Here is a 19421-nt window from a genome sequence, read left to right on the forward strand (position 1 = left end):
ATTGCAAAGCAATTAGGAAAAAACAAATGCATCCATTATAAATCATGTTTATTTGTATTAATTATTACACAGTTCGCTACTAAATTATTAAAAAAACAAACTACAAATAACGGTGAGATTTATTGAAGCATTGTAAGCAATAATATACTGTACCAGGACAGTTCTTACAGTATGTAACTACTTTTTTAGTTTTATTCCGAGCGACTTTTGACCCATGTATTTTAACATTTTCTTTGTAGCAACCGACGCAGAAACGTCTCAATTTAGCAACAGGTCCATCTTTTTTCAGCAATTCATGTTTCAATCTCTTAGGTGTGGGGTGACCGGAGGCGTGCACTACACGGCGCCTGCATAACGGATATTCACTTATAAGTATTACAGCGCCGCGTAGGTCAATTATGACCTCGCAACTTTTTTTTTAAATATCTATGGAATCCAGTGTCGAATCAAAACACTTCATATATATATATGTATATATTGATCTAGCGCTTATATTTCCACCAAAAAGTTTTTTTGTCTTTTTTATTTTTTATACTACCGGCAGAGAACGTGTTAAAGAACGTCTAGGGCCCTGTGCCGAGGTTTTTCTTGCAGCTTCTTTTCCCCGGCTATACAGGTTGTGAGAAGCTGCAGTAGTTTTAGGCGGATGAGACGTTCGTTATGTAAAAATTGACGATTCAAAGTGTAACTATGTTACCTACTGAATAAAGATATTTTTGAATTTGAATTTGAATTACAGAAGCGACTGCCTGTCTGTGTCGGATACTTTTTTGGAAAACTCCCTAGCCTACAGACGTCACCTAAATCTTACCTTTCTAGTGAAGATGCCATATTTGTGCTTCTGCTCCCAGCTGCCTTCGGACCCTGAATGGCGCAGGTCACTCTCGTACCCCGACCCTGCAGAGCCGTTGCCGGATCCCGACCCTGACTCGCCAGGGTCCAACTGGATGGAACCTGCAGACAAAATAATAGTTTAATTATTATTAGTGGTTTCCAACAGCCTCCGTGGTCTAGTGGTTAGAGCTTTAGGCTCACGATCTGGAGGTCCGGGTTCGATTCCCGATGGGGATATTGTCGAAATCACTTTGTGAGACTGTCCTTTGTTTGGTAAGGACTTTTCAGGCTTGAATCACCTGATTGTCCGAAAAAGTAAGATGATTCCGTGCTTCGGAGGGCACTTTAAGCTGTTGGTCCCGGATATTAGCCGTAAAAACACCTCCACCAACTCGCATTGAAGCAGCGTGGTGGAGTATGCTCCATACCCTCTCCGGTTGATTGAGGGGAGGCCTGTGCCCAGCAGTGGGACGCATAGGCTGGTTGTATGTTATGTAGTGGTTTTCAGGATTTGTGCCCGGTTAATGGTAATACGCTCCTATTAAATGGGAAGTAAGCATAGCTTTCGAGGAGTGGCTGTGTAGGCATAGGTACTATATATAATTATATATCTCTACCTACCTCTTCGGGGAAACGTACGTGTTATGTTTATTACTCTAGGAAGTAATGTCCTATTTCGATAGGTACTTACTGAAAGCAAATAGATCGGTAAAATGCAGGATAGAAAAGGAAGTTAAACTAGTACTACTTATAGAATTCTAGGATAAATAATACCTATTCTCTTTCTGTAATGATTGATGTACTCGCCATAGAGGGCTTTCCCATTCGGGAATATAAGTAATAAGTAGATTGTTTGAGTTGCATCGCAATCGTTGAGTCATACTTAGAATTATACCACGTACGGTCACGAGCATTAATATGTATACACTTTGGTACCATGTCACATTAACATTTTTGACAAATTGAACTGTAAGTCTCACTAAATGTCAAATATGTTGGTGCGACAGAGTCCTAAAGTGGGTACATTATATTGCTCATGACTGTACATATACAACGGTAACTCTCCGCCTCGCAGCGCATTCGTATCAGGGGCCGACCTAACCCCCTCTGGGTCTTACTTTAGTCTTCAATTGCAGTAAATCGCTAAGGAGTAAGAGGGAGCGCGCGAACTGTTCGTCTCACTCGCACTTACGCGTTACGCGACACACGGTAAGAATGATATTTTTGTATGGACTGTCCGGGGTGTTCCTGTAGTCCCATATCCCTGCTTTAAACGCGGTAAGAACCCGTTAATGGTGCTAATTCCTGTAAATATCATCTAATTTTATTTTAAGTTATATCTGTCATTTTCTTATCCGCCGAAAAGGAAAGGGATGGGTAATCGACAAGCATAAAATTTATGGAACACACGTCAATTTTAAGCACAAATCTAAACCAACCTCTAAAAATTTTACATCCGTCAATAACCCGACACAGTTAAGTAGACAGCACGTCAAACGGATTGCATACCAGCGACGTACCTTTTGATTCGCCCGGGTTATTCATTCATTTACTCATTCTTCCTAAAATTAAGAGCTGTGAATCATCCGTCCCTTTCCTTTTCGACGGATATGAAAATGACGGATATAACTTAAAATAAAATTAGGCGATGTCTGCAGGAATCGGGGCCATTATGTGTTTTAATTATGATAACCGCGTAAACTTAAAACAGTGCGTATAATGAAGGACGATGCGAAGCGCTTTTATTATTTGCGTTTGATCCTAGTACATGCTTACATAACATGCTTTATTGGCATGTCAGGCATGGGAAATGAAATTTCAACCTATGTTGAGTAACTACTGAACCGTTGGTAAAGGAACTCCGCTTTGATACGTAATGAACAAACGATTTGCAATGCGGGTTTTGCAAGGTTGTTTATAGATGGAGCGTGGTATATCAACTGCTATAGACTCAAATAGCACCACGCGTATCACCGAACTGGTTAGCAGAGATGTATAGTTTTTTTTTTTTTCTGTAGCCTAATCAATGTCCCACTGCTGGGCAAAGGCCTCCCCCTTCTCTTTCCAACCCTCCGTGTCTTGAGCATCGTTCCGCCAGGTGTGCCGGAAGGCGTCCAGCTCGTCCCTCCATTGTCGTCGTGGTTTACCTTGACGTCGACGACCCTGTGGGGACCAATCAGTTGTAATTTTGGCCCACTTTTCCGGATGCATACGGCAGACATGTCCCGCCCATTCCCACTTCAGTTTAGCGGATTTTTCTCCGACATCTGCCACTTGAGTTCTGGAGCGCAGTGTCGTGTTTCTAACGCGATCGATCAGATGTATAGTAGAGTATAAATTTTAGAAAAGAATGCATTTTTTGCTCACGAGTTTTAATTTTGTACAGTGACATCTAGTGGTTAGTTACGGAACTAATATTGTAATGTTAATAAAGAACTTATTTGAACACGTCAATACGTAGGGGCGAGACTGTTGCTCTTAAACGGGCACAAATCAACATAATAAATTAACAACAATAAAAATAAACACTCAATACAAGACAAACAAAAGGACTGAATTAGTACGAAAAAAATATCCAAAAGTTGTTTCTATGCTGTTCTGGGAGTTAATAAAAAACCACGTTCAGCTGCTTGTTTTCCCGGGCATGTCGTAAAATCCGACAGAGGGATTATGTTCTTTCTAACATACTCGTAATAGACAATTGTTATGGGCAATAGGCTGAACCCGTGCCACCATAAGGTTCATGATATCCATCTTAGGACTTCGACAGTGGCTGCAAGTTGTCTTTGACTACTAATGGCTCTGCCCACCCCATTAGGGATTACGGGCGTGAGTTTATCTATTACAAAATATGTATTTCCGCAATGTTAAGACTTTGCGAAGAAAGTTCGTCGACTGGCCATTATTAATAGTTAGTGATTCATACACGCAAGGTCAGAAAGACTAGGAACTATTTCAGGTAAATGAGTCGGCGCGGGATTTTGACACAAAGGTTGGGTATTTATTGAACTATGTAATACATAATGTGCTACATAGACAAACACAAAAACTGATTTTCTAATGTAGCAGTCCCGCTTAGGGACGGTACTGAAAAGTATCGGCGCCCGAAGGACCTCATAATATACGATCCCGACGACCTGATTACTCAATCAGCCAATAAGCCAATCAGCTTGCAACAACATTCCTTCAGCCGGATCAGCATTAGGTGAATTATATTAAGGCCTTCGGGCGTGGACCCATGTCTACGGTGCGGCGCCGTTTGCCGTGCAACGGTACGCCGTACAGCAGATGGCGTGGCGCCGTGCCGCGCCACGGCGTCGTGTACCGACGTGCTCACTATTGTGTTGTCAGTTGGTATGGATTTACCCAATATTTTCTTTGATTTTGTTTTTTCTTCATTCGTCGTCGTCTTAACAGCAACAGGAGCAGGATACGTCTTTCGCGGTCCATAACAAGCCAAAACTAATTTTGGTATACGTGCTAAGGGTGTACGTGCCGGTAGACGACGCCGTGGTGCGGCACGGTGTCGCGCCATCCGCCGGCGGCGGTGCCGTACCGTTGCACGGCAAACGGCACCGCACCGTAGACATGGGTCCACGCCCTTCGACCAATAGCCGTTTGACGTTCATTACGTAGATAGCATTCGTAGTCCAAGCGCTCGATATAATTCGCGCCACGTGCGGCGCGATTGTCATGCAGACCCGACTGGACCCCGATACCGACTCGCCAGCGTGGTCAACGATTTCCCTCATTCAGCGTTTATCGCTATCGGCGGATAACATATAACAGATAATCCGCGCATGGCCATTTAGATCTATAGCTATTATTTGACTGTTAATCTTCCTATTATGACACAGAGAGACAGAGAGAGGTTGGAAGCGTTTAAGATGTGGTGTTGGCGAAGGATGGAGGTATAAGCTGGACTGAAATGGTGTCAAATGAAAAAGTGCTGGAAAGAGTTGAAGAAAAGAGAACCATATTGAAGACTATAGAGAACCGGAGAGGAAATATGATTGGCCACCTGATACGACACGATTCATTTATAACAAACATAATAGAAGGAAAAATTGAAGGGAAGAGAGGAAGGGGTAGACCTAGGATAACATTTATGAAACAAATAAAAGAGAAGGTGCAGGTCGTGTCGTATCGGGAGGTGAAGGTTTTGGCGGGAAGAAGAGAGGAATGGCGGTTACTCCACCGACAAGAGCGCAGCTCTTACCTAGAGAGAGAGAGAATCTTCCTAAGAAAATAAAATAAATAAATAAAGTAAAACCCAGAGGGGGTGCGGTCGAACCCCGATACGAATTCGCACGGGGCGGAGAGTTGCCGTTCTAATACGTAGATAGTATTTCGTTCTACGGTCTCACAACAGTTGTATGCGTATTCATGTAGCAGTTAACTTGCTTCGTAATGTCTTTTACTCTGTGGAATTGCGGAAATGGGTAATCAAATTCCACATGAACGAGACACGAACTTCGTTTCCGTTATCTGTTCGAGCGGAAAATGAGAAATGGGAACACTATTGTAGGTATTATTAGTAAAAGTACAAGACATGTAATGTTAGAACGAAATCGATCGGCATAAACTCAGCTGATACATCACTAAGCTAATGAACGTCATAACCTCCCATCTGAAAGACCAGCAACGCATTCGTGTCCCCTCTGGTGATGCGGGTGTCTATGGACGACGGTAACGATGGACTTTCCGAGCTAGGTTCCTCGAAAAAAATATATTATTATTGCGTATGGCAGACAAATATCCTGCGTGGATCAAATATCCAGCTTAAGCTCCCTTAACAAAGTCTCTGCTGCATCCGTCACACAATGCAGCTCGGCTATACCACCTGGGAACCGGTGCAGAGGGCACTCGTTCACTATGTGAGATGGTTTGGTCCGGGTGACCGCATTCACAGTATGGTGACTCCTTTAAGCCCCATTTACATAGGTGATGGTTTGACTTTCCATAGTCGGTCCTACACCGGTTCAGTCGCGTCCAGATTTTTCGCTTGGAGTCAAAGCCAGGGACCCCACCACTCCCCTGGCTTCTAGTCCTGGCTCATATTCCACCGCCTGGGCTACGTAGGTGCAGAGCAGCCGCAATTGAGTGGAAAAATATATAGATGGCGCTGTACAGATTTGCCTTCTAATTTCAAGAATAATCTGTTATCTCAGTTTTTTTTTAAATAAAATTGGTTCGCGTTTAACAACAATCTCACCTGATGGTAAGTGACGATGTGGTCTAGGATGGATCACGCTTACCTAGCAAATCACTCACACCCACACTCCTAGCAGTCACTCTAGCCTTGAAGACTCCCAGATTAGGTATTACGACTTGGAAAAACAGCAGTGGGACGTATATAGGCATGTATGTATGTATATGTCGCAGTCGGATTGTATAATCCGCTTTATTACATTACGGCTAGCTGTTTTCAAAAACAGGGCTGTTTTGTAATGCGGCGGTTCAACTATTAGCTGTATTGAATGCGGCTAAGTAAAAAACCTCCGAAATGTATTCGTCGTCATACGTCATTCAACACGGCTAGCCGTAATGTAATAAAGCAAGGGGTTAGCCGCCTTTTTGACAGTTTTTAGTTCCGATTCTTAACACTCATGGCGCCGCCTGTCATAACAACTACAATGGCGTTGGATGCACAAAGTGTTTTATTAAATAGCGAAGTTACAAATGAATTAAATAAAGAAAACGTGTTAAATATGTCGGTAAATAGTGAATTTAAGAAATTTTCAAGTGCAATTAGAAAAAAATATTATGGTCACCCTACAATTTAAGTAGTAGTACAATGGGGCTAAACGTGGTCCGCTTTATTGGAGAACGTATCGCAATGACAATACGGCTAATCGTTGAACCGCCGCATTACAAAACGGCCCTGTTTTTGAAAACAGCTAGCCGTAATGTATTACAGCGGATTATACAATCCGACTACGACATATATATGAGGACAGGTCTGTGTCCAGCAGTGGGACTTTGATGCAACTAACAGATCAAAAGCTGCACAATTTCAAAACAAAAGCTACTCAACAACAAACAAAAAAGTTACTAAATTACAATTTTCTTACACATGCATACACAAACAGAGGCATAAAAGCGATTCTGTGAATGATAATGCAAATAAATCATTTGGTCGGTAACCTAACAGGTCTGGTTCATTTCAACCGGTTATTCTTTGTGAATCATGCTATTAAGTTTGATAAAAATTCAAGAGCTTTTATATTTAGGTACTGACTCGACTTGCCTTTTTGCATTTGATTTCTTGATCTATACCACTTGGCCGGACAAATAAGGAGCGCTAAAGGATACTTCCTTCCACCTCGCAGTACTCTGTCTGACGCAAGTGGGATGGCGCCCAGTGTAGTCTATTACAAAGCCATACTAGGACTCCTGTCCTCCGCCTCTGAATAATACTGACAGTTACTGCTGCCCTCTGTCAGGTTCCAGGTTACAGTCCCTGTGACTTGCCCCTTCCGTCTTGCATTGCCGTACCGATGGCTCCCATCATCCCATCATTCATTTCCATTCTTTATACTAGCGATATTTGTCTATTATGAGCATTCCGTATACATTGGTAACGTTTGTTTGTTTGTCCTGTCATCTCACAGGGTGGCAAGCTATAAATAGAAACACATTAACCGTGTTCCGGGCTTCAGTTTGCCATCAATGTGAACGCAATTTGACAGGATTACACAGGCCATGATACATTAGTCCCTAATATGATAGCTACAAGTTATCAGAAAACAATTTGCAGCTTGTCAATAAGTCAAAACGAAAACTGGGATTGCGTTGGCATAAGTATAATTTGAGGAGCTCGGTGGCGCAGCGGTAAACGCGCTCGGTCTGCGATTGTTTAAGTTAAGCAACTTTCGCAAAGGCCGGTCATAGGATGGGTGACCACAAAAAAAGTTTTTATCTCAAACTCCTCCGTGCTTCGGAAGGCACGTTAAGCCGTTGGTCCCGGCTGTATTAGCAGTCGTTAATAACCATCAATCCGCACTGGGCCGGCGTGATGGTTTAAGGCCCGATCTTCCTATCCATCCATAGGGAAGGCCCATGCCCCAGCAGTGGGGACGTTAATGGGCTGATGATGATGAAGTATAATTTGAGCATATTATTTTCCTAGTTCTATTTCAATTTTCTTTAGTTTATTTTTTGTGGAGTATGCTCCGTACCCCCTCCGGTTGATTGAGGTATGTTATTATTTTTTAATGTTTAAGTAACATTTTCTTATCCGCCGAAAAGGAATTATGAAACACACGTCAATTTTAGGCAGAAAACTAAACTAAGTACCCTAATAAGAATGTATACAACCATACATACCTAAACTCACGCCTATTACCCACCGGGGTAAGCAGAGACTAAAGAATTCCATTTGCTTCGATCCTGACACACTTCTCTTGCTTCCTCCACATTCATCAATCGCTTCATACACGCACGCCGGTTCATACTAGATCGTAGAGATCGTTATTAGTAGAGACTCTTTTCCTGCAGACAAACTGTTTAAACAGTTTTGCAGGGCATTGATATTTGTTTTTTTAGCATTAAGATTTAATAATAAAATAAAATAAAATAATAAATGTACTAAACCTTTTCTAAGGACATCTCCAATTTGGTCAATGTAAGTCCTTCTAGGAGCTTCTAGGTATTCCTCTGCCTAGAAGCTCCTAGAAGGACTTACATAATAACTGATATAAAAAAATAACTGATATTTCATGCTAGATGTATAGATTAGCTCTTCAAGGCTAGATTGAATAGGTATTTGCTAGGTAATCATGATCCACCTTAGACCACATCGTCACTTACCATCAGGTGAGATTGTGGTCAAAAGCGAGCCGATATAATTATTCAAAAAAGGATTGTCAATTTTTTTTCTATGACCCTTTGGCATGAGTAAATAGGTCACCAGGTCACTACGCTCCGACTTTCGTGAACTTTCATCCATACGTAACCATGAGTCATCTCCGAAGTTACCTAACAACAATTAAACAAACCAAGGCAAGGAAAACTTGGAGCGGAAGCCATATTTCCATTGCTAAGTTAAAAAAAAACCGCGCGTATTGCTAAAGGTGAAACCCCACCGAAGCTGGGTGACCTATCTACCTATATTATACCTAGTTATGTACTTACTTCCACCTTTAATCGGATTATATCGATCCATCTTCGCAACATTTTGAAGGTGATTATAACGCCTATGCTACAACAAAACCCTTTAGGAACTTGGGCTCTGACTATCGACCCTGTAGGCATAGAATAAGGAATATTACTACGTATAGAACGGCAACTCTCCGCTCCCCACCAGCAGCTGAGGTAGGTTTACCTCACCCCCTCGGTCGTACTTTAGTCTTCATGTGAAACGCTGTTTGAATCATCTGATAAAGATGTAAAGGCCTGAGATGATGATGATGATGATGGCGTCAGACGTCACACACACAAATAGCGTGTATGTCAATGTGTAGTGTCTGAGTAAAATGAGGTTTTTTCAGAGGTGTGCTCTAGGGTCGTTTAATTCTCGCAAATATAATTCTCTCAGACCTTTCCCTAGGTGCTACTGCTTGGCACTACATAACATTGTTTTTATCCCGGATATCGCCTCCTAAGAGGATAATTCCTTCTCTGTCCATGCTGTTCAGTTGTGGAATAAACATCCAACGGATTCTAGAGAACGTCCATCAGTTGCTTCTTTCGAAGCTAAATTAAAAAAGCATTATCAATCACATAATCCCTAATGTATATGTACCTATTATATACAGGATATTATACTATGTATACATATTTTTTTTTCCACTTGTGCTTATTTATATATATTATGTATACACGGTTTTTTTTTTTGTTTTGTACACTTTGTGCCTTCCCACTTTTATTGATCTCTCACACCATGCGGGGTTGGCTGGAAGAGATCTCTTTTAGAGATAAGCCCACTTTTTGTACCTATTTTTGTTTTTTTTTTTGTCATTAATTTAATTATTGTGTTCAATAAAGAGTTTAATTAAGAGGGTGGACAAAAACGGAGTCTATGCGGACAAAATCGCGAGCGGGAAGCTGGTAGGTACATTCCTAGGTACCTACATAGGTGTTTAATTTTTTTTTCTGACACCACCCAGATGTCGATTCGTTACAATAATATTACACAAGCTACTAAATAGGTAGTAAACTATACTTAAGCGAAGTATTGACCTATTAATAGCCCATTAAAACAATTTAATAGCAATCGCAGCTGCCCAGATGCTTACTAGGACACCATAAACGCTCTTTTCACATTATCATCATTACCGACTTAAGAAGACCTGTGAAAATCATTCCCTACGATTAGTTATCAAGAACACATAGAGTCTGTGCGGAAAGAGAACCGTCATAGGATTTAGAGGCGCAGCTGTGCTTAATTACCGTTTTTGTCATGTTGACAACACTGTTTCGTCATTACAGTGCGACTGTAACATCTTGATATTTTGTGGCTGTTAGAATATTGATTCATTTTTGTGATGAATATAATTTTAAGTTAATAATATTTTTATTTATTTTAATAATCATAAATGTTAAGTAAATTTTTAGGTATTTAATTAAGGAGAATAAAGTATATAATAAAAATTTGAAAAAGCGACAAAATAATATCAAAGATATTTCTGAATGGATGCAATGTGCAGTTTAAAGTAAATTTGTTAAAGTAGGTATAAAATAAAACTAAAAATGTATTTATATAATTTTATATTTATTCACTGGCTCCATGATCAGAATCATAATCAAAGTCTGATTCTAAATATTGAATGCCGGACACGGTTGAACTTTGTTTGGAACTACCAGAGAGATCCAAAGAATTATCTTCTTCTGAACTTGATGTGCTCGAATCTGTTACATTTATAATAAATTCTTGCATATCCTCCATTAAACGGTCTTGTTCCCAATATTTTTGTTCTACATGTATCACATGATCACACTCTTTTCGCCAATGTTCTGCGGTAATAGTTCTGAAGCATTCATTTATAATTGGTAATAGTTCTTTTGCTGATATGTTCACATTCTTTGATGCTACTTGTCTTTTTGCTAAGCTCCATATCATCTCAATAGCATTCAAGTCGCAGTGATATGGCGGTAACCTGACAACAGTATGACCATGCTCCTCAAGTAGTTGATCAATTTCAAATATTGGTTCTCCTTTGTTCCTTTTTACTAAACTTACAAGTTCAGCTTTCAGCGCGTCAACTGGATATTCTATTCCATTATCTTCCAACCATTTCTTCAAAGTTTCTTTCCTGTCATTGCTATTTGGAGGTTTATTTATGCGTGTACTATGATAGGATGCGTTATCTAGCACAATGACAGACGGTTGAGACAGGTTTGGCAAGAGTTTTTCTTTTGTCCACTTGGTAAAATTATCTCGATTCATGTCATGGTGGTAATCCGCTGAAATACTTTTAGTTTTATATGCAAGTAAACAATTTTCAATGAATCCTTCTCTGCTACCAGCATGAACTATAATATATCGTTCACCAAGAGAAATTGCTTTAGATACTCCAGGTTCATTGGGGCCTTGCCAACACTTACTAACTTCATGTGCAGTATGAATATACGTTTCATCAATATATACAACCGGTTTTCCAGTTGCCCTCAAGTGTTTCATTATTCGCAAATATTTAGCGCGCCAGACCACGATATCATGTCTCTCTATGAGAACTTTTCGTTTTGACTCACATTTTTTATATCTATAACCCAGTTCTTTTAAAACCCCACGGAGACTAGTGATTCCACCGCAAAAGTTTATGTCTTCCTTTAACACACGATGTAGCTTCCTCAAAGTCGGTACCTCCTTCCTTACAGCATAAAATTCACGTATTTTGTTACGGATGACGCACTTATCAAAATCATCAAGAATGACTTTGTTTGGTCTTCCTTTGCGTTTTTTCCCTGGTGTGCACCACACGCCGTTATTTGTGGAACCTTCTTTTTTTATTTTAGATATTGTATCTCTACTTAAGCCTGAAAACAAAATTTTAAGTTAGTCTAAACGCATTATAAATGAAAAGTATCAACACTCTTTGTACCTGCTACCCAAAAACATTGATTGCAACAAAACAATCAATTATTCATATATATTGTCACATATTTAAATGAATTACTTCTAATTTGTATACATTTCGAGATGTCAGGGATCGGAGGTTACGAGGAAGTCTAGAAAACGTTCAAATAAAACGGATACTTACAGGACATAGCTGCCACACGTTCCGTGACTTTGTTTAGGTCAATAATGGTGTGTTTCGCGGATTTCTCTCTCTGGCAAAACTGAATAATATTAAATATTAATTCCCTTGTAGAACTGCGTAAGGTTTTACCTCTTTTCGACATGATTTTAATCAAAAATCACAAGAAAACAACACGACAAAAAACTGTATCAATGCGAAATCACGTTTGACATTTGACAGATTTTTTTTTTTTTTGTTTTTGTTTTCCCCGAAGGGTAAGGCAAAGGGAACTATGCCCATACAGCCATGTCTGACGTATTTTTTTTCTTGATGATTAATGAAATGATGAAAGGTGATGATGATGAAACCTAAGCCCCCACCCTCGGAGTAGACTCCTACTCCGAACCCCAAACGAATTAACTCAAAAGTCCGCATAAACTTTTGAGTTATGAAGCGGCTTCCTGACACGAAGCGAAAATAGGCAGATACACTTTGTTTATTGAATACTCCAATATAATAACACTCGCGAATGTCTTCTGACTAACTTAATGCGATCATTAACCACAAAACACCACTTCGTATTAATTATTTAGATTATTCAATGAAGAAAGCAACTATCCCGTTCCCGTTTCCCGCCAAAAAGCCTGACATTTGACAGATGGCTGGATTGGGTTGCCATGTAAAAATCATAATGTTAGTTCCATTTTACGCCACGCCGGTTCTCTTTCCGCACATACTATACTATTGCTTAATAGGTCTCAGTAGGTTGGTTGTGAATTCAAACCTTATTTTTATAGACAGGCCGTTTTTAATGTGAAATAAATTGTGTGGCTATTGTTTTATGGATTACTTTAGAGGATTTTAATAGTTACTTTTATTAGAGTGAAAGAATTGACGAAATAGGTGAGGTGAGGTGTTTTATGACTAATAGTCGAGTGCCTTTCGAAGCACGGAACTCTCACGGAAATCTTACTTTACCGAACAATCAGATGATTCAAATTCAAATTCAAAAATATCTTTATTCAGTAGGTAACATAGTTACACTTTGAATCGTCAATTTTCACATAACGAACGTCTCATCCGCCTAAAACTACTGCAGCTTCTCACAACCTGTACAGCCGGGGAAAAGAAGTTGCAAGAAAAACCTCGGCACAGGGCCCTAGACGTTCTTTAAAAAATATATATATTTAAAATATTTTTATACAATTGAGTAATTTATCTGCCTAATATCAGTTCTCAGACAGTTAATCCCATGCATTCATATCTTCTAAACAATCACATACAATAAGCTTCTTTGTAAATTCCATCTTGGAATGTCCTTACTAAACAAAGAACACTCTCACAAAATGAATTCGACATTGTCCCCATTGGGAATCGAACTTGGACCTTCAGCTCGAAATCGTGAGCCCAAAACTACCACGGAGGCTGCCCATCCCGCACTAGAGCGGTCAAGAGTTAAGTCATCTGTGCAAATCATCCCGGATATGTTTCCATTATGTAAGTAGGTACTAATAAAAGAAATAGCACTTACCCCCATCGACCTCACTCCAAGCTTCGGCCTCCCCCTCCTGGTGCAGACTTTGGAGACACCGCGTGCAGAAACTATGAAGACACCCCAGCAACCGAGGCTCAACCAACTCCTTCTTACACAGCCCACACTCCCATTCCTTCACCACCTTTCTCCCATCGTCGTATGCGGAAGTTCTTGGAGCTATATTGATGTTCTGATGGCTCAAAGCCTGGCTCACAGGTCTAGAGCTCCTCGGGATACGCAAAGGACTATTGCCAGCACTTATCGATGACTGTTCCACGGATTTTCTCTTGTCCTTCTTGCGGGTGAAGCTACCGAAAATGTAAAGGATTCTGTCCACTTCCATTTTTGTTTTTGAAACTAAAGAGGTTTTATACCTAGTAAGTCGATTTCAACATTTTTTTGTAAAACTTTATGGCTTACCAATCTCCGCACTTTTCCAAAAAATAGTAGCTAGGTTTATAATACAATTAAAAAGAAAACTTTTTAATTTTCGAATATTAAGTAAGTAATTCACAAACTTGAGCGAAAAAGTATCTCAGATTCAAAATTTTGGCGCGTTCTCTACATTTGAAAAAGTTTCGTTAGTAAGTATTGCACAAAACTTGAACGAAAAAGTACCTCAGATTCAAAATTTTGGCGCGTTCGCTACATTCGAAAAAGTTTCGTTTACGTTTGCAAAGTTTTCAAACATGTTTTTTCTGAATCACCAAAATAATTGTATTTATGCGTCGCTACACTCACTGTATTTATTTTAGTGTTCCGATTGCGAAGGGCACCGGTATAAATAACGTGTTCCCGTTACGATGCGCGGGGTGCGACTGAAATATTCAATGCATGGTGAACGCTAAACTGTTTAGTAAATTGTCTATTGTAAACAAAGTTTGCTTTCAGGAATGGACGCTTTGTATTCATGAATGGTTTAACTTTGTAAAGACTGGTACGGGATCTTTAATTATCCGGCCAAATAGGTAGCGCTATTTGAGGCAAATCTAAATATATTAGCATTATGATCTCGCCTATTCCCGTTTAGGGAAGGCAGGGTAGACACCTTCGCTTCTTCCACTCTCATCAGTCTTTGTTCGCCGGTTTAAAGTACGCCTGACCTGGTTTTCTTTAGAATATCCTGGATTTGATCGCATCTAAAGTATTATATCCAAAAAATGAAATAAAAACAAAAAAGTGACGTCATAAGTATACCTACATAATATGTATTATTGTTAGAAGACAGCATACGAGAGAAGGCGAGAGACGCAATACCTTAACTTTTTATGAACTGTTCCGGTGTGATAAACAGCTGATCGCATTTTACCTATATTTTAATTTCACGGCCTCCGCAGTCCAGTGGTTGAGCGTTGTGCTCACGATCCGGAGGTCCCGGGTTCGAATCCCGGTGGGGACAAATCACAAAAATCACTTTGGGATCCCCAGTTTGGTTAGGACATTACAGGCTGATCACCTGATTGTCCAAAAGTAAGATGATCCGTGCTTCGGAAGGCACGTTAAGTCGTTGGTCCCGGTTACTACTTACTGATGTAAGTATGTAGTCGTTACATGAGTCATGTCAGGGGCCTACGGCGGCTTACTAATAACCCTGACACCAGGGTTGATGGGGTTGGTAATCCACCTCACAACCCACACGATAGAAGAAGAAGACCTATATATTTTTTTTCTTTATACTCAACTCCAGTGAAGTTACAAAATAGAAATATCCGGACACGCTTTATTTTCAGAAATAATTACCAAAGCAATTAGAAACATAGTTGAGAATCAACAGTGAATTATGACTGTCACATCCCGCCTCAGCACTCCCCATTTGTCCGGCCAAGTAGGAAATGCCATCTGAGGCAAACCTACAATAAGTCACGTCAAAATAAAGACTGTCACATTCAATTTTCGAAGGGGTGAGGGATGAACGTAAGTTATGATGGGATATTTTTGGATCAATTACCTATTTATCTATATCTACCCTTGTTGCGAGGAGCTCGGTGGCGCAGCGGTAAACGCGCTCGGTATGCGATTGTTGAAGTTAAGCAAAGGCCGGTCATAGGATGGGTGGGTACTACTAAACTAATGTACTTCTTCTGTCCTGCTTGTATACTGTTCTATTCTTGTTCATTGTTCAATGATGAGTTTTATAATAATAATAAAAAGTTTATTTCAGATGCTGCATCTATATATTATATTATGTTAGTAAAACAACAGAGACTTACAACATACATACATAAACTCACGCCTATTTCCCACCGGGGTAAGCAGAGACTATAGAATTCCATTTGCTTCGATCCTGACACACTTCTCTTGCTTCCTCCACATTCATCAATCGCTTCATACACGCACGCCGGTTCAGAGTAGATCGTATTGAACCTTTTCTAAGGACATCTCCAATTTGGTCATCGTAAGTCCTTCTCGGTCTTCCTCTGCCAGCCCTACCATCAACTTTCGCTTTATATACCGCTTTTGCAATTCCATTATCCTTCATCCGCTCTACGTGTCCAAACCAACCTAACATTCCCTTCTCAATCCTAGTCACTATATCGTCTTTTACAGCACATCTCTGTCTAATCACACTGTTTCTCACTCTATCACTCAACTTCACTTCACTTCAGAAACTTACAAACTAACTAATTAATTAACTATAAGTACCTACTAATTACATTAACAACATGTGCTAATTACGTAAAATTGTTTTAATAAAAACCTACATATCATACAACTATTTATTTATGTACAGTATAGGTACTATTAATTTATACTGATTATTTTATACAACTTTTTCAGTATCGAATTTTATTGGCAAGCATCATCCATGACCGGATCTACCTATGGGCTGATTGGGCTGCAGCCCAGGGCCCCGGGGTTACAAGGGGCCCCCAGATCCCGCTAAAAAGTAGACCATAATTTGAAAAAAAAATGTCTGTTAAAATATTTTTTGCTATTAGTTGAGTATTAAGATAGGCCCCCAAGTAGTTTTAGCCCAGGGCCCCACAAATTCACGATCCGGCCATGGCATCATCGGTTGCCGTACCCGCGGATTTCTCCAGCCGAGTTGTAGCTGAAAATCAGCGTTTTGTTCGTGAGAGCAAAAACTTGCGCTGAGCTATGACCAATGTTTAATACAGAGCTTCGTCTCTGTTGATTGGTTTTCTGTATCTAATCTTTTTCTTTTTGTATGCATGTGTGTCTGTAGACCAAATAAATGTTTTTATCTATCTTATCTATCTATCTAACTATATTAGTATATACATTGTTTTAAGCACATAATAACGGGTTCTTACCTACGATATGTCTGCCCGTAGAAAATTATGGATCTACCTACTCATCTCATCAGTCATCCCGTGATCATGGCACTTGCAACAGTGTCGAAATATCGGGAGTCTCATATCCCCATTTAAACGCGGTAAGAACCCGTTATTATGTGCTTTAATTATATTAGTATATTCAATTAAGTGGCATTACAACCACTAGTTTTAGTGGTTTTGTATTGTATTGTAAGTAAGTGTGAGATGTAAACAAGTTTAGGTATTTATACCCAAGACTGTAATGGTGCAGTTTGTATATCATTCTGCCGGCAGTTGCAGAATGCACGTGCAATCCAAATCGGGCTGCGAGGGCCGGAAGAGCTTCAATAAACACCTTGTAACGCTATTTAGTCTCACAAATGCACTTGTGCTACGACCTCCGTGGTCCAGTGGTTGAGTGTTGGGCTCACGATCCGGATGTCCCGGGTTCGATTCTCGGTGGGGACATATCACAAAAATTACTTTGTGGTAATTTAAGCCGTTGGTCCCGGTTACTACTTACTGATGTAAGTAAGTAGTCGTTACGTGAGCCATGTCAAGGGCCTTTGGCGGTTCAATAGTGACCCTGACACCAGGGTTGATGAGGTTGGTACTCCACCTCACTACTACTTGTGCTACAATCTATGCTCGGAGCTCGGTGGCGCAGCGGTAAACGCGCTCGGTCAGCGATTGTTGAAGTTAAGCAACTTTCGCAAAGGCCGGTCATAGGATGCATGACCGCAAAAAAAAGTTTTCATCTCGAGCTCCTCCGTGCTTTGGAAGGCACGTTAAGCCGTTGGTCCCGGCTGCATTAGCAGTCGTTAATAACCATCAATCCGCACTGGGCCCGCGTGATGGTTTAAGACTCGATCTCCCTATCCATCCATAGGGAAGGCCCGTGCCTCAGCAGTGGAGACGTTAATGGGCTGATGATGATGATGATGACACTCTATGCCTACATTGCATAAACTCACGCCCGTGTCCCCAAAGGACCACTCCTTTACACACTTTTTTTTTGACGTGACTTATTGTAGGTTTGCCGCAGATGGCATTAACTACTTGGCCGGAAACTCCCCCTTGCACGCACGCTGAACCACAAATACTTAATCAGAAAACTAAACATTTGGAGTCACCTAAATTACATAGGTATCCAGTCCTAAAGCCACTCCTTTTTCTATCGTGTGGGTTGTGAGGTGGATTACCAACTCCATCAACCCTGCTGTCAGGGTTACTATTGAGCCGGCAAAGGCCCCTGACATGGCTTATGTAACGACTACTTACTTACATCAGTAAGTAGTAACCGGGACCAACAGCTTAACGTGTCTTCCGAAGCACAGATCTTCTTACTTTCGGACAATCAGGTGATCAGCCTGTAATGTCCTAACCAAACTGTTCCCACCGAGATTTGAACCCGGGACCTCCGGATCGTGAGCCCAACGCTCAAACCACTGGACCACGGAGGCCGTTAAGCCACTTTTAATACATTACCTAAAATTGATGGATACTGATGAACTATATGACGACAAGGTGCTTGACCAGCATTACTCTAATACGATTAAAGATTAAATTATAGTACTTACATATTCATCTTGATTCCTATACCTATAACGGAAGAAATTAGTAAGTACCTATTATGTTTGTATTTCTTTTAGATAACTGTTCGAATACCTAATTAAGGAAAAACGAATAAAGGAGATGTATTATTTTTAAATATGAAAACAATTGGAAGTAGACAGAACCGTTGGTAATATTACTTTTACCAAATAAAATACACACTTCACAAAGTTTTATAGAAGCTAAAATTAATTAATTTGTTATTATTTAGGTAATACAATTTATTATTTCCGAACACACTAAATGGGTTCGCTCGTTGACCCACATTTGGCGCGAAAACTAATGTCAGCGCTATTTTTCGCGCGCGACCAAGCGGTAGCTAACCCTGTTAGAAACTGCGAGTATCATTGTATTTTTCGTACAATTTTACATGAAGAATTCACCATGAATAATGATTCGACATTGCTCTATTATACTCAACAGTGGCTCTATTCAAATAAAAACTTCCTATTTCATTGAAAATAGAGTCTGTATTTTGTTTGCGTTATATAATTGTTATTGTTAGATATATTAGCGAGACGGATAATTATAATTTAAAAGTATAGAAATAAAAAAATATATATCTAAAACTTTTTAAGGAATTAATTATAGAACACCCCTAGGAGTTACAAAAACTAAAACGCAACATCACAAAGATTGTTTGTTTTTTTTTTTTTTTTGTTTTGTTTTTCCCCGAAGGGTAAGGCAAAGGGAACTATGCCCATACAGCCATGTCTTACGTATTTTTTTTCTTGATGATTAATGAAATGATGAAAGGTGATGATGATGAAACCTAAGCCCCCACCCTCGGAGTAGACTCCTACTCCGAACCCCAAACGAATTAACTCAAAAGTCCGCATAAACTTTTGAGTTATGAAGCGGCTTCCCGGCACGAAGCGAAAATAGGCAGATACACTTTGTTTATTGAATACTCCAATATAATAACACTCGCGAATGTCTTCTGACTAACTTAATGCGATCATTAACCACAAAACACCA

At 40.0% G+C, this 19421-nt stretch overlaps 2 protein-coding genes across 3 annotated transcripts in view; both read right to left on the minus strand.

The window, feature by feature from the left end:
• LOC126370251 (tripartite motif-containing protein 45) overlaps window positions 1-18443 on the minus strand; it is a 28788-nt gene extending 10345 nt beyond the window's left edge. Inside the window, exons 1-3 of one of the 2 annotated variants that reach the window (XM_050015079.1) lie at window positions 18410-18443; window positions 13549-13908; window positions 812-954 (exon numbers count right to left, since the gene is read on the minus strand). In XM_050015079.1, coding sequence (XP_049871036.1) covers window positions 812-954; window positions 13549-13894 — 489 coding nt within the window. In that variant the 5' untranslated portion in view covers window positions 13895-13908; window positions 18410-18443. Of the gene's footprint in view, window positions 1-811; window positions 955-13548; window positions 14348-18409 lie in introns of those variants that run through there. The other variant, XM_050015071.1, reaches the window with a different exon arrangement.
• On the minus strand, window positions 10531-12242 carry LOC126370523 (uncharacterized). Its single transcript, XM_050015404.1, has 2 exons — window positions 12039-12242; window positions 10531-11814 (listed from the first exon to the last, which is right to left on the minus strand). The coding sequence occupies exons 1-2, from the start codon at window positions 12178-12180 to the stop codon at window positions 10550-10552; spliced, it is 1407 nt and encodes a 468-aa protein (XP_049871361.1). The 5' UTR covers window positions 12181-12242; the 3' UTR covers window positions 10531-10549.
• Window positions 18444-19421: the final 978 nt, after the last annotated feature.

The sequence above is a fragment of the Pectinophora gossypiella genome, chromosome 1 (genome assembly GCF_024362695.1).
Source record: "Pectinophora gossypiella chromosome 1, ilPecGoss1.1, whole genome shotgun sequence".
Taxonomy (NCBI): domain Eukaryota; kingdom Metazoa; phylum Arthropoda; class Insecta; order Lepidoptera; family Gelechiidae; genus Pectinophora; species Pectinophora gossypiella.